The 14,185-nt window shown below is 39.4% G+C and overlaps 1 protein-coding gene across 2 annotated transcripts in view; it reads left to right on the forward strand.

The window, feature by feature from the left end:
* The window catches only part of ACTR10 (actin related protein 10), a 34,577-nt gene extending 24,089 nt beyond the window's left edge, over positions 1-10,488 (forward strand). For both annotated transcript variants that reach the window (XM_009249118.3, XM_054530676.2), the window contains 3 exons: positions 6,063-6,144; positions 7,753-7,954; positions 10,054-10,488. In XM_009249118.3, the coding sequence (XP_009247393.2) occupies positions 6,063-6,144; positions 7,753-7,954; positions 10,054-10,235 (466 nt within the window). In that variant the 3' untranslated portion in view covers positions 10,236-10,488. The remainder of the gene's footprint in view (positions 1-6,062; positions 6,145-7,752; positions 7,955-10,053) is intronic.
* The last annotated feature ends 3,697 nt before the right edge of the window (positions 10,489-14,185 follow it).

The raw sequence follows: 14,185 nt of genomic DNA on the forward strand, positions 1-14,185 counted from the left end.
GCTGGGATTACAGGTGCCTGCCACCATGCCTGGCTAGTTTTTGTATTTTTTAGTAGAGACAGGGTTTCGCCATGTTGGCCAGGTTGGTCTCAAACTCCTGACCTCAGGTGATCCGCCTACCTTGGCCTCCAGCAGTGCTGAGATTATAGGCATGAGCCACCGTGCCCTGCCTATTCAGCTTTTTAAATTTTTAAAAATTAAAAAATATATATATTATCTCCTATTTATCAAGGTAATTGAGAATTAGTTCAATTCATGAAACTAACCATTCTTTGAAGTGGGGCAGGAAGTATGACACTTTAAAACAGGGGTTAGCAAAATATTTCTGTAAAGGACCAGATAGTAAATAGCTCAGGCTTGGCCGGGCACAGTGGCTCATGCCTGTAATCTCAGTACTTTGGGAGGCTGCAGCGGGCAGATCACCTGAGGTTGGAAGTTCAAGACCAGCCTGACCAACAAGGAGAAACCCAGTCTCTACTAAAAATACAAAATTAGCCAGCTGTGGTAGCACATGCCCGTAATCCCAGCTACTCAGGAGGCTAAGGCAGGAGAATCGCTTGAACTCAGGAGGCAGAGGTTGTGGTGAGCCGACATCACACCATTGCACTCCAGCCTGGGCAACCAGAGCGAAGCTCCATCTCAAAAAAAAAAAAAAAAAATTGCTCAGGCTTTATGGGTCCATATGGTCTCTGTTGCAACTACTCAACTCTATAGTTGGAATACAAAATTAGCCATAGATAATATTTAAATGAGTGAGCATGACTGTGTTCCGGTAAAACTTTATATGCAAAAACAGGTGGTGACTGGATTTCATTCTCAGGCCATAGTTTGCTAACTCCTGCTTTAAAACTTTTTGTTAGAAAGAATGCATTTTTCCAAATATACTCAGTCTTTAAGACTTAGTAATTCACCGTTTATTGATTTGACTATTCTCTCTGATGATCCAATATAAGTTGTTGTTAAGACTTACATAAGCATATTAGTAACAATATAACATTTGTTTATAATGCAACTTTATAAAATTTATATTATAAAAGTTTCCTTGTAAAATATAAGGTCAGAAGGTACACAAAAAATTATTATTATGTAACATATTGAACATCCTATTAGGTTTTGAGTTAATGTAGAGCTTGAAGTATTAAAAGAATGAACATAAATATACAGAAGTTAAAGGCGGTAGGACCAGCAAAAGAGTAAGAATGTAGTACTTTTTGCTAGCTATTTTTATATCATTTTAATCTCTTATTTAAGTTAAATTTATTACTTTTTAAAATTTTCTCCTGATTGTTTATTGGATCTCAGTATAAAAGAAGAAGATAACTATTTAAAGAAAATACAGAGGCCAGGCATGGTAGTTCACACTTTTTTTTTTTTTTCTCGAGGCGGAATTTTTGCTCTTTTCCCCCAGGCTGGAGTGCACTGGCACGGTCTCGGCTCACTGCAGTCTCCTTCTCCTGGGTTCAAGTGATTCTTCTGCCTCAACCTCCCAAGTAGCTAGGATTACAGGCGCCTATCACCATGACTGGCTAATTTTTGTATTTTTAGTAGAGATGGGTTTCACCATGTTGGCAAGGCTGGTCTCGAACTACTGACCTCAGGTGATCCACCCGCCTTGGCCTTCCAAAGTTCTGGGATTACAGGCGTGAGCCACTGCGCCTGGCTGGTAGTTCACACTTGTAACCCCAGCACTTTGGGAGGTGGAGGTGGGAGAATATCTTGAGCCCAAAAGTTCAAGACCAGCTTGGGCAACATAGTTTGAGACCCTGTCTGTACAAAAAAAAATTTTTTTTTAATTAGCCAGGCATGGTGGTACACACCTATAGTCCTAGCATTTAGGAAGCTGAGGTGGGAGGATCACTTGAGCCCAGGAGTTTGAGGCTATGGTGATCTATGATTGTACCACTGTACTTCAGCCTGGGCAACAGAGCGAGACCCCATCTCTTTTTTTTCTTATTAAAAAATTTTTTTTGTAGAGATGGAGTCTCACTGTGTTGCCCAGCTGGTCTCCAACTCCACTCAAGCAATCCTCCCGCCTTGCCCTCCCAGAGTGTTGGGATTACAGGCATGAGCCACCACCCCCGGCTCCCCATCTCTATTTTCTTTTAAAAAAAAAAAAAAAAGAAAATTCAATGAACATGGAATTGTTGGTTCCAAAATAATAGGAAAATGCGTTGTGAATAAAGGAAGCCAGTATGTCTTACATTCCAAACCCAATTAATTTACATTTACTAACATATTTTTTGTGTTTTGGTTTTTTTTTGTGGTTTTTTTTTTTTTTTTTTTTTTTTTGAGGTGGAGTTTCGCTCTTGTTGCCCAGGCTGGAGTGCAATGATGTGGTCTCAGCTCACCACAACCTCCACCTCCCGGGTTCAAGCAATTGTCCTGCCTCAGCCTCCCGAGTAGCTGGGATTACAGGCATGCGCACCATGCCCAGCTAATTTTTGTATTTTTAGTAGAGACGAGGTTTCTCCATGTTAGTCAAGCTGGTCTCGAACTCCCGACCTCAGGTGATCCGCCTGCCTTGGCCTCCCAAAGTGCTGAGATTACAGGTGTGAGCCACCGCACCCAGCCTAACATGTTGTTTCTACCAAAAGGTATAGTTCCATTGAAACCTTCTAATTAGACACAATACTGACTAGTAGTTGGTGGTGAAGCAAAAAAAGGGTTAAAGTAAAGGACCATTATAAAAAATCTTATACTAAACATTTTATTTTAACTTAAAATTTGTGTGTATTTATGTTTTTCCAAGACCTTTTCTTTGAGGCTAAGTCTGCTTATAGAGTTCTGACTTAAAATTATATAAACCAGTAATTCATAATTTATGATTTCCAGCTTTTTTTTTTCTTTTTATAAGTACAGTAAGAGCTTAAAGTTACTAGGAATCAGTCTTGGTACAGAATCCATCTAGTTGGCTGGGCGTGGTGGCTCATGCCGGTAATCCCAGCATTTTGGTAGGCCAAGGCGGGCGGATCACTTGAGGTCAGGAGTTTGACATCAGCCTGGCCAACATGGTGAAGCCCCATCTCTACTAAAAATAAACAGAATCCATGTAGTTATTTTCTTCTAGACTTTCACAGTTGTCTCACCTATGTTACAAATATTTTTAAAAATTAACTTGTCTTTCCAAAGCTCTCAACATTCATAGAAAGAACAACTTGTTTTCTACCTTAATATTTCATTGGTTAAGTAATAATTGTTAAGTTATGTAATTTTAATATCAAATCAGCTGACAAAAGATTTGGAAAAAGAAGAGTGACTCTTTGTAAGCATGCAGCTCAACTGGTGGAAGAAGTCTGCAGGCACAGTGGCAAGGGCCTGACCAGCTATGCCCGTTCAGCATACTGCAGGCCTCAGTTAGTATACTTTAGTGGTGAAGTGGAAAAAATTAGCTAGTAGATTGAGTCTCATGAAGAGGATTTTATGTTTTGAAAAGGATTTTTAAAAGCTTTAAAATAGTTATGCATAATATCCCAATTTTATAAAAAACAGAGTTTATACCTGTATATGTATAGTTAATTTTGTATTGCATTGGTTAGGATTTGATTTGGCCACAGTTATACAAACCTGAAAATAGTGGCTTCAACAAGTTAGAAGTTTATCTCATTTAAAAGAAGTTCAAGGCTGGGCGCAGTGGCTCGCACCTGTAATCCCAGCACCTTGGGATGCCAGTGCTGTTGGATTGCTTGAGCCTGGGATGTAGAGGTTGCGGTGAGCTGAGACTGTGCCATTGCACTCCAGCTTTGGCAACAGGGCAAGACCCTACTCAAAAAATTTGAAAGTAAAAGAAAAGTTCAGAGGTAGATCATCCAGGGATGATATTATCATCTCATATTAGAGACCCAAACATCTTTCCATCTATCATCTCTGAGATGTAGCCCTTGTCCTTGAGGTCCAGGATGGCTGTTGGAGTTTTAACTACCATGTTTTTGTTTCAAGCAAGTAGTCCTAAGAAGGGAAAGAAGAAAGTGCTTAACTCTTAATTAAAACTCCAACATAGGCTGCGTGCGGTGGCTCATGCCTATAATCCCAACACTTTGGGGAGGCTGAGATGGGCAGATCGCTTGAGGCCAGGAGTTCGGGACCAGCCTGGCCAACATGGCGATACCCCGTCTCTACTGAAAATATACAAAAAATTAGCTGGGCATGGTGGCACAGGCCAATAATCGCAGCTACTTGGGAGGCTGCGACATGAGAATTGCTTGAACCTGGGAGGCTGATCCGGGATCACACCATTGCACAGAGCGAGACTCTGTCTCAAAAGGGGGAAAAAAAAGTCCGACATATTACTTCTGCCTCCATCTCATTCATTGTCTGGTATTTAACTACATCTAGTTGCAAGAAAGACTTTTTTTTTTTTTTTTTTTTTTTTTTTTTTAAGAGATGAGGTCTCACTGTGCTGCTCAGGCTGTTCCCGAATTCCTGGCCTCAAGCCATTCCCCTGCACTGCCTCAGCCTCCTGAAATGCTGGGATTATAGGCATGAGCCATTGCATCTGGCCAGAGGCTGGTAAATACAATATTTTAACTAGTGGGATGGGGTGGAGGCACAATATATCCAGCTTAAAAATGGAGTTTTATCTTTTTTTATTTTCAAATCCTACAGATAAACAGGCAGTTGTAAAAGATAATACAGAGAGGTCTCATATACCCTTTCAGTTTCTCCCAATGGTTAAACATCTTATATAACTATAATATGATATCAAAACTAGTAAATTGGCATTGGCATAAAATATATGTCAGTTCTGTGTTATTTTATCATGTGTAGATTTCTACAGTCACTACAACAATGGAGATATAGAACTATTGCCAGACAGAAAGAAAAATACTGCTTGATCTCACTTTTATATGTGGAATCTAAAAAAAAAGTCAAATATCTAGAAACAGAGAGTAAAACAGTGGTTGTTAGGAGTTGGGAGGGGAAGGAAATGAGGAGAGGGTCAAAGGACACAAACTTGCAGTTATGAGTGATGAATAAGCCTAGAGATCTAATGTACAGCATGAGGACTTTAGTTAGTAACACCGTATTCTATACTGAAAATTTGCTAAGAATAGATTTTGGGGCTGGGCGCAGTGGCTCATGCCTGTAATCCTAGCACTTTGGGAGGCCGAGGCGGGCGGATCACGAGGTCAGGAGATCGAGACCATCCTGGTTAACACGGTGAAACCCCGTCTCTACTAAAAATACAAAAAATTAGCCGGGCGCGGTGGCGGGTGCCTGTAGTCCCAGCTATTCTTGAGGCTGAGGCAGGAGAATGGCATGAACCCAGGAGGCGGAGCTTGCAGTGAGCCGAGATCAAGCCACTTGCACTCCAGCCTGGGCAATAGAGCAAGACTCTGTCTCAAAAAAAAAAAAAGAATAGATTTTGGGTGCTCTTACTGCTTATGGAAGGTAATGGATAGGTTAGTTTGCTTGAATGTAGTAATTACTTCATTATGTGTGTGTGTATATATGTATATATCAAAATATGTTGTGTACCTTAAATATAATATATATAATTTTTTTAAAAATATAGAACTCTTTCATCACCACAAAGATCTTCCTCATGCTACCAAAAAGTAATAGAGTAATTTTAATTTGAGATTAAACTGGAAAATGGATATTTTATTAAGCAACTAGTGATCCTTGTATTATTTTAAAAAACAAAGAAATGGGGGGTGGTTGCTTATAAATCTCTTGTATCACTAGCTAATCTGCTTGTTGAATCTTACTAACTTCCATAGAATACTATTTCTTTTCTCTTATTAGGTTTGGGGAGTTATAATTGGACACAAAATAAATGTAAATCTATACATAATAATAGTAACAGCTAATAATTTAGGGAATACCTCCTATATGCCAGACCCTGTTCTATTAACTCATTGCATCTTCACCTCAACCCCTGTGAGGCAGGCATGGTTATCTTCTCCATTTACAAATGAGAACACCTTGTATTTTAATAATTATTCTTTGTTAATGTAGTATTGATACTTAAAAATACTAGGTAAATGGAAATAATGGTATATTCTGTGTAATATTATAATACTTGACACCAACAGAAAGCTCTCTTTTTCAAATCCCATTAGAGATTCAGTTGTGGAAATTCTTTTTGAACAAGATAATGAAGAGCAATCAGTTGCCACTTTAATATTGGATTCCCTTATACAGGTATTTTATCTTGTCAAAAAATTCCTTTTATTATCACAGTACTTTAAATATAAAATTTAAATGTTATTTTAGGCAACTAGCAATCCTTGTCACATATTATTTTTAATATGTGTCAACAACTAATCTGCTTATTAAATTTTATTAATTTTTACAGAATACGGTCCTTTTTTTAACTTTTTAAACTTTCATTTTAAAATTTTATAGTTCATGAGTTTTACTCTGGCACTGAGAAATGGCATCTACAACATTCCAAACCCCAGGATAATGAGTGCCATGGACGTGTGCATTTTTTTTTTTTTTTTTTTTTTTTTTGAGACAAAGTCTCGCTCTGTCACCCAGGCTGGAGTGCAGTGGTGCGATCTCAGCTCACTGCAGCCTCTGCCTCCCGGGTTCAAGCGATTCTCCTGCCTCAGCCTCCTGAAGAACTGGGATTACAGGCACCCACCACCTTGCCCGGCTAATTTTTATATTTTTTAGAGACAGGGTTTTGCCATGTTGGCCAGGCTGGTCTTGAACTCCTGACCTTGTGATCCGCCCACCTCGGCCTCCCAAAGTGCTGGGATTACAAGCGTGAGCCACCGCACCTGGCCTTTTTTTTCTCTTTTTTTGACAGAGTGTTGCTCTTGTTGCCCAGGCTAGAGTGCAATGGCATGATCTCAGCTCACCGCAACCTCCGCCTCCTGGGTTCAAGTGAGTATCGTGCCTCAGCTTCCCGAGTAGCTGGGATTACAGGCATGTGCCACCATGCTTGGCTAATTTTGTATTTTTGATAGAGATGGGGTTTCTCCATGTTGGTCAGGCTGGTCTTGAACTCCCGACCTCAGGTAATCCACCTGTCTCGGCCTCCCAAAGGGCTGTACAGGTGTGAGCCACCAAGCCCAGCAACATGTGCATTCTTTTAAGACCAGGGACCAGATTTTTATTTTGTACCTAATGTGGCTTGTGGTTCCTTCCAATTCAGGGTTGTATAGTATTCAATTTTAAATTCCAAAGGACATATGGCAATAATATGTCTCTTTTGTTTAATGACTATGTAATTATAGGACTTCGCATGAAATACCATTGCCTTGGAAGATATGTTTACCTCTAGGGCTCCATTCATTGAAGGACCTGATCATTGCTAACTCTTAAAGAGAACTGATGTAGAACCATAATTTTTCTAGGAGTGTTATCTTCCTCCTTAACAACTGGCACTGTGAATACACCTTAGAAAAATTAAATTTCCACATACTTCCCTTATCCCAAAAAAGAGAAGTTATTTCTTCTCATGCTCTTTGCCCTACTTAATCATTGCTACCCTGACAGTGAGAACACTCACATATGCCCTGTGGAATGTAAAATTCTATACTTTTAGACTTTAAAATATTTTAAAATCTTTGAAGTTTATGTATATATTTGGCAGTATTTTTATGGTGGTTATATTTGCTACATGAAAGAAACCTTGCTGTGGCCCTTTTTGTGATACAAATGATCACCTGTTTAATCTGTAGTATAATAATAATCATATGTATAATAATAGTATATATAATATGTATATTTTCTTAAGTTCAGTCAAACATTATTTATACAGTTCAGAATAAATCCTCCTTTTTTTCTTTTTAATAACAGTGTCCGATAGACACCAGGAAGCAACTAGCAGAGAATTTGGTAGTCATAGGTGGCACTTCTATGTTGCCAGGATTTCTCCACAGATTGCTTGCAGAAATAAGGTATTTGGTAGAAAAACCAAAATATAAAAAAGCACTTGGCACTAAGACATTTCGAATTCATACCCCACCTGCAAAAGCTAATTGTGTGGCCTGGTTGGGAGGTAAGAATTTCACTTTTAAAATGTAATGATTATATAGTATTTGGTCTCTGAATGACACTATTAATGAGTATATTAGAATAAATCATTCAGGGTTCAGAACTGCCCACTTTATAAATAGAACTAACACTGACATTTTCTTTCTTTCTTTCTTTCTTTCTTTTTTTTTGAGACGGAGTCTCACTCTGTCACCAGGCTGGAGTGCGGTGGCGTGATCTCGGCTCACTGCAGCTTCCGCCTCCCAGGTTCAAGCAATTCTCCTACCTCAGCCTCCCGTGTAGCTGGGACTGCAGGCGCGCACCACCACGCCCAGCTAATTTTTGTATTTTTAGTAGAGACGGGGTTTCACCATGTTGGCCAGGATGGTCTCAATCTCTTGACCTCGTGATCCACCCACCTCAGCCTCCCAAAGTGCTGGGCATGAGCCACCTCGCCCAGCTGACTTTTTCTTAAATTGTATTAATTTTCAGAATTTTATATCTGTTTCTCTTGGCATTTGCACTGTGATATTAAGTAAACGTCCTCATTTAGTTAAAGTCATCTCTCAAATAGTGAAAGCCATGAATTTATTCCAGTGATGCTACCATTTCTTTCTTTCTTTTTTTTTTTGAGACGTAGTTTCATCCTTGTTGCCTGTCTAGCTGGAGTGCTATAGCATGATCCCAGCTCACCGCAACCTCCGTCTCCCAGGCTCAAGCAATCCTCCTGCCTCAGCCTCCCTAGTAGCTGGGATTATAGGCGCCCACCACCACACCTGGCTAAGTTTTTTGTATCTTTAGTAGAGACGGGGTTTCTCCATGTTGGTCAGGCTGGTCTCAAACTCCTGACCTCAGGTGATCTGCCCGCCTCGGCCTCCCAAAGTGCTGGGATTACAGGTGTGAGCCACCGCGCCTGGCTTACCATTTCTTAAAATGTTTATTTTAATGTCTTCCAAAGCTAGTGAGCCACATATGAAAATTGGCCTCTTTAATTTATGACTATATTTGTGACTGAGTTCTTTAAATGTTTTAAGTAGTGATGGTTTCACTGAAATAAGCAATTAACCTAGTAAGTACAGCTGACCCTTGAACAACATGGGTTTGAATTATGTGGGTCCACTCATATGCTGTTTTTAGGAAATATGCTGGAAAAATTTTGGAGATTTGCAACAATTTGAAAAAACATAGACAAACCACGTAGCCTAGAAATATCAAAAAAAATTAAGAAAAAGATACATCATGAATGTATAAATATATATATAGATAGATACTGGTCTGTTTATGTGTTAATCGACTATTCATGTTATTGGTAAGACTTCTCAGTCAATAGTAGACTATTGGTAGTTAAGTTTTCGGGGAGTCAAAAATTATACATGGATTTTCAACTGCTTGGGGGTCCACACCCCTAATCCCTGCATTGTTCAAGGGTCAGCTGTAACTACTTTGAAGGGAAAAACAATCATGAATATGTACATTTATATACATTCTGATATGTGTTTTATGATGCAGTTAGAGCTGGAAGGTATCAGGATTGTACATTCAGAGAGAGAAACAAAGTAGTATGGCATTTTAAAATGAATGTTATATTATTTCTTGTAAAATAGAATTTGGTCAAAACATAGTTTTGATCTAGGACAAATTGATTTAGTAATGGAATTGTTTTTAAAAGACTGCCTTGTGGGTCTTAATAAGGTCTTCACTATAGAATGTTAGGACATTATGGTGATGTTTATTGGGTTTTGCAGTACCATTTTATTTATTGATATGTAACCTTAGCTGTGAGAGAGAAAACTCAGAATCTTATTGCTTGTATTTACACAAAGTTGAAAATACTTTCACTCCACTCTATCTCACTTGCTTTTAAATGCAATAATACTTGTTATCATATTCACTATTATCTGCTAAAGGCCATTTCAATTACTTTAACATGGAGTTATGGCTTACCCTATTATTCAAAATGTAAAATAAAGAATGGCTTAACTGGAATTACTTTGAAGATTGTGGCTATGCATTGCTGAATTTTACCAGTCCACTTTTGTCATATAGTGAAGTAGATGTATATGTACATAAAGTTTTCTGGTAAAAGTTTTCATCTTAGCTATAAAAAATATTTTTGTCACACAGGGGCTATTTTTGGAGCATTACAAGATATACTTGGGAGCCGTTCTGTTTCAAAGGAATATTATAATCAGACGGGCCGTATACCTGATTGGTGTTCTCTCAATAACCCACCTTTGGAAATGATGTTTGATGTCGGGAAAACTCAACCACCTCTGATGAAGAGAGCGTTTTCCACTGAGAAATAGAAGTTTGATTAAAAATCAACCTTGCTTCATATCAAATATTTAACCAATTATAAGCAAATTGTACAAAGTATGTAGGATGTTTTGTTATAGGGGACTATAGTGGAAGTGAAAGCTTTCTGTGTTTACTCTTTGCATTAATATATAATTCTTTTGACTTTGTTTCTCTTGTGTAGTGGTAAAATGGTAGCTGGTACTTATTGAGATTTGTTGTATTTATATCAATAAAGTATAGTAAAGCAGTTTGATTTTGGAAGTTTGTTGTGTGGCTTTTTTATTTTTTTGAGACGGAGTCTCGCTCTGTCACTCAGGCTGGAGTGCAGTGGCGCGATCGCCACTTATTGCAAGCTCCGCCTCCTGGGTTCACGCCATTCTCCTGCCTCAGCCTCCTGAGTAGCTGAGACTACAGGCGCCCGCCACCACACCCGGCTAATTTTTTGTATATTTAGTACAGACGGGGTTTCACCATGTTAGCTAGGATGGTCTCCATTTCCTGACCTCGTGATCCACCCGCCTCGGCCTCCCAAAGTGCTGGGATTACAGGCGTGAACCACCGTACCCGGCCTATGTTGCTTGTTTTTCAAAAAGAATAGTATTTCTCCACAGTTCACATAACCTGTTCTGGGCTCATTAATTGTGTTTCCAGCAGTAACTCCATTTAAAGCATAAATAGTGTTAACCATTACCAGTTATTTCAAATACTAACATGGGCCCATTTAAAAAAAAATTTATTTTGGTACTTGGGTGTCCATATTATAATAATGTTGTTTTTCCAGAAATATATTTGATCTTTGGACTGAGAATGTTTGGTGACATAGTCAAGAATTTGTTAAGCAAAGTGTGGAAATGTTCACTTTTTAACTTTACAGTTTTTTTAATGAGCAATTCTACATTTCTAAGAAAAAAGATACTTCATTTTTATATAAGGTTACAACTGCTTTATAAAAATGTATTCACAATGCCATTAATCTTTGCGTTTGTGCTTTATATCTTCTCAGGGCAGAGGTTCTTGAAATATGTACTCAATCATTTAACTTTTATTTTATTTTTTCATTTGTTTTTAATGAACGACCTCTTGTTGAAATTTTGCTGGCTTCATTCTTTCGGGATACCTGTGTCCTCTAATCCTACCGCTCTTCCATAGCACTCTTTCCTTAAGCACAGTATCCATAATTGGGGCACTTCTAACTTTTACCTTGTAATCGTTTCAACAGAGATTTTATCTTCTTTTCTGGAATATAAGCTCCATTAGAACAAGGCTTGTCTATTTCTTAACTTTGAAACCTCCCAGGAGGATTGCCAGGAATAGGTATACTATTATTTGCCAATTGGATGGATTTACTATTTTATTAACATTATCTCTTTTTTCAGTAAACATGAACTTTACATTTATATTGACCTCATATTTTGGTGAATTTAGATTATTTATGAGAAGTTTTCATCATTGAATAATATCAAAAACAGGATCTGTGACTGAAATAGAGCTTTAAAACTAGCTGTAAAGTAGCAGACAACTAGTGGCTGAAGTTAAGGAATGTAGCCCTCTGTTATAGGTTGAATTATGTCCCTCAAAAAGATAGGTTGAAGTCCCAACCCCTGTACCTTGTGAACGTGACCTTATTTGGAAATAGAGTTGCAGATGTAGTCAAATTAAGATGCAATCATTAGGGTGGCACCCTGATCCAGTAAGACTGGCATCTTTGTAAGAAGAGGAAGCCAGTTGTGGCAGCCCATCCCTGTAATCCCAGCACTTTGGGAGGCTGAGGCAGGTGGATCACTTGAGGTCTGGAGTTCAAGACCAGCCTGGTCAACATGGTGAAACCCTATGTTTACCAAAAATACAAAAATTAGCCAGGTGTGGTCCTGTATGCCTGTAATCCCAGCCACTCCGGAGGCTGAGGCAGGAGGATTGCTTGAACCCGGGATGTGGAGGCTGCAGTGATCCAAGATCACGCCACTGCACTCCAGCCTGGGTGACAGAGTGAGACCCTGTCTCAAAAAAAAAAAACAAAAAACCCCTAAGGAAAGGCATACCTAACATATTCCAGGATTGACAAGGAGACCAATTTGGCTTGTGTAGAGTGAGCAAGAAGAAAAGCAATAGTAGATGGGGGAGTGGGTGGATATCATGTAAGGATACATCTTACTGAGTGAAACAGGGTGCCATTGGAGGGTTTTGAGTGGAATGACAAGATCTGGCTTGTTTAAACCGGATTATTCTGGATGTTGTGTTAAGAATAGAGTTTAGAGAGACAAACTGAAGCAGGAAAATCAGTTAAGAAACCATTGCAGTAATCCCAGTAAGATGATGTTTTAAGCCAGGGTGCTAGCAGTAAAGATGAGAAGCCTGATTCTGGATACATGGAAGGTAGACCAACAGGATTTCCTGATAGATCTTATGTGGATGTTTCAGTTACCTATTGCTATGTAACAAACTTCTAAAAGTAGCTTAAAACAATATGAATCCTATTTGCTTATGGTTTTGTGGGTCAGAATTCAGGCAAGACTCAGGTGAGCAGTTCTGTTCCACGTAGTATGAGCTGGAGATAGCCACCTGGCTGTATTTAATTGGTGTGCTGGGATGGAAGGTCTAGGACAGCCTTGTTTACAAGTCTCAGTGTCAGTCCTCTCCACATGCTTTCTCTGTTTTCCACATGCTTTTCTCCACATGGCTGGCTTAGGCTCCCTCAGCATGGTGGTCTCAGAATACTGATTTGTTACTTGGCAGCTTGGATCCAAGCTCCATTGTGTGAGTTCTCCTCAAGACACTGTTTGCATCATGCTTTCTGTTGTCCTATTAGCCAAAGTTAGTCACGTGGCCAAGTTCACAGTCAATATGGGAGGGGAATATTGAAAGACACTTTCACAATGGGGTTGGAGAGATAGGAATCAATAATGTTTCCAATATTTTTCATCCATGCAACTAGAAGGATGGTGTTACCGTTAATGGGGAAAAAAAAGGAAAACTACAGGAGAAACAAGTTTTGGGGCAAAGATCAAGAATTAGTTTTTGTACATGTTAAGTATGAGATATCTACTACACATCCAAATGGATATAGACGTTTGACATTTAAGAGAGAGATCTGGGCTCTCTTAAAAGTTTTGAATCGGCTGGGCACAATGGCTCATGCCTGTAATCTCAGCATTTTGGGAGGCCGAGGCGGGTGGATCACTCGAGCTCAGGAGTTCGAGACCAGCCTGACCAATATGGTGAAATCCTGTCTCTACTAAAAATACAAAAATTAGCCGGGTGTGGTGGCGGGTGCCTGTAGTCCCAGCTATTCGGGAGGTTGAGACAGGAGAATTGCTTGAACCTGGGAGGCGGCAGTTGCAGTGAGCCAAGATCATGCCACTGCACTCCAGCCTGGGTGACAGAGTGAGACTCCGTCTCAAAAAAAAAGTTGTGAATCATCAGCAAGTATCTGGTATTTAAAACTGTGAGATCACCAAGTGCATAAGTGTGGATAAAGAAGAGGACCAAGGACTCACCCATCCCTGGAGCATTCCCAAGTGAAGAGATAGGAGAGAAAGGAAGTAGCTGGTGAGATAGGGTAGAAAACAAGAAAGTATTAGTGTCCTGGAAGCCAAGGGGGAGATGCGGATCCAGCATGCAGTGATCAAATTTGTAACAAATTTCTGATAGTCCAAGTAAATTAGGCCTTGCAATTAACAATTCGATTTTGTGGAGATGAATGATGACCTTTTCATGTACAATTTAGTAACTAGTGGGGTGTGCCGGGAGGGGCAGGAAGTCCTGACTAGGGTGGGCTGAGAAGAGCAAGAAGTGCCTGACATCTGGGAACTAATCTAACACAGGTAAGCCTCAATGCTATTACAGATTGATGTGACGCTTTCAGCAAACTATGCTTTTCTTCTGTTTTTCACATAACATACACTTCAGACAAGTTGGTCACTGTCCAACTGAAAACACCAAACACCCCTCTTGGTAAAGG

Source organism: Pongo abelii, chromosome 15 (genome assembly GCF_028885655.2).
Source record: "Pongo abelii isolate AG06213 chromosome 15, NHGRI_mPonAbe1-v2.0_pri, whole genome shotgun sequence".
NCBI lineage: Eukaryota > Metazoa > Chordata > Mammalia > Primates > Hominidae > Pongo > Pongo abelii.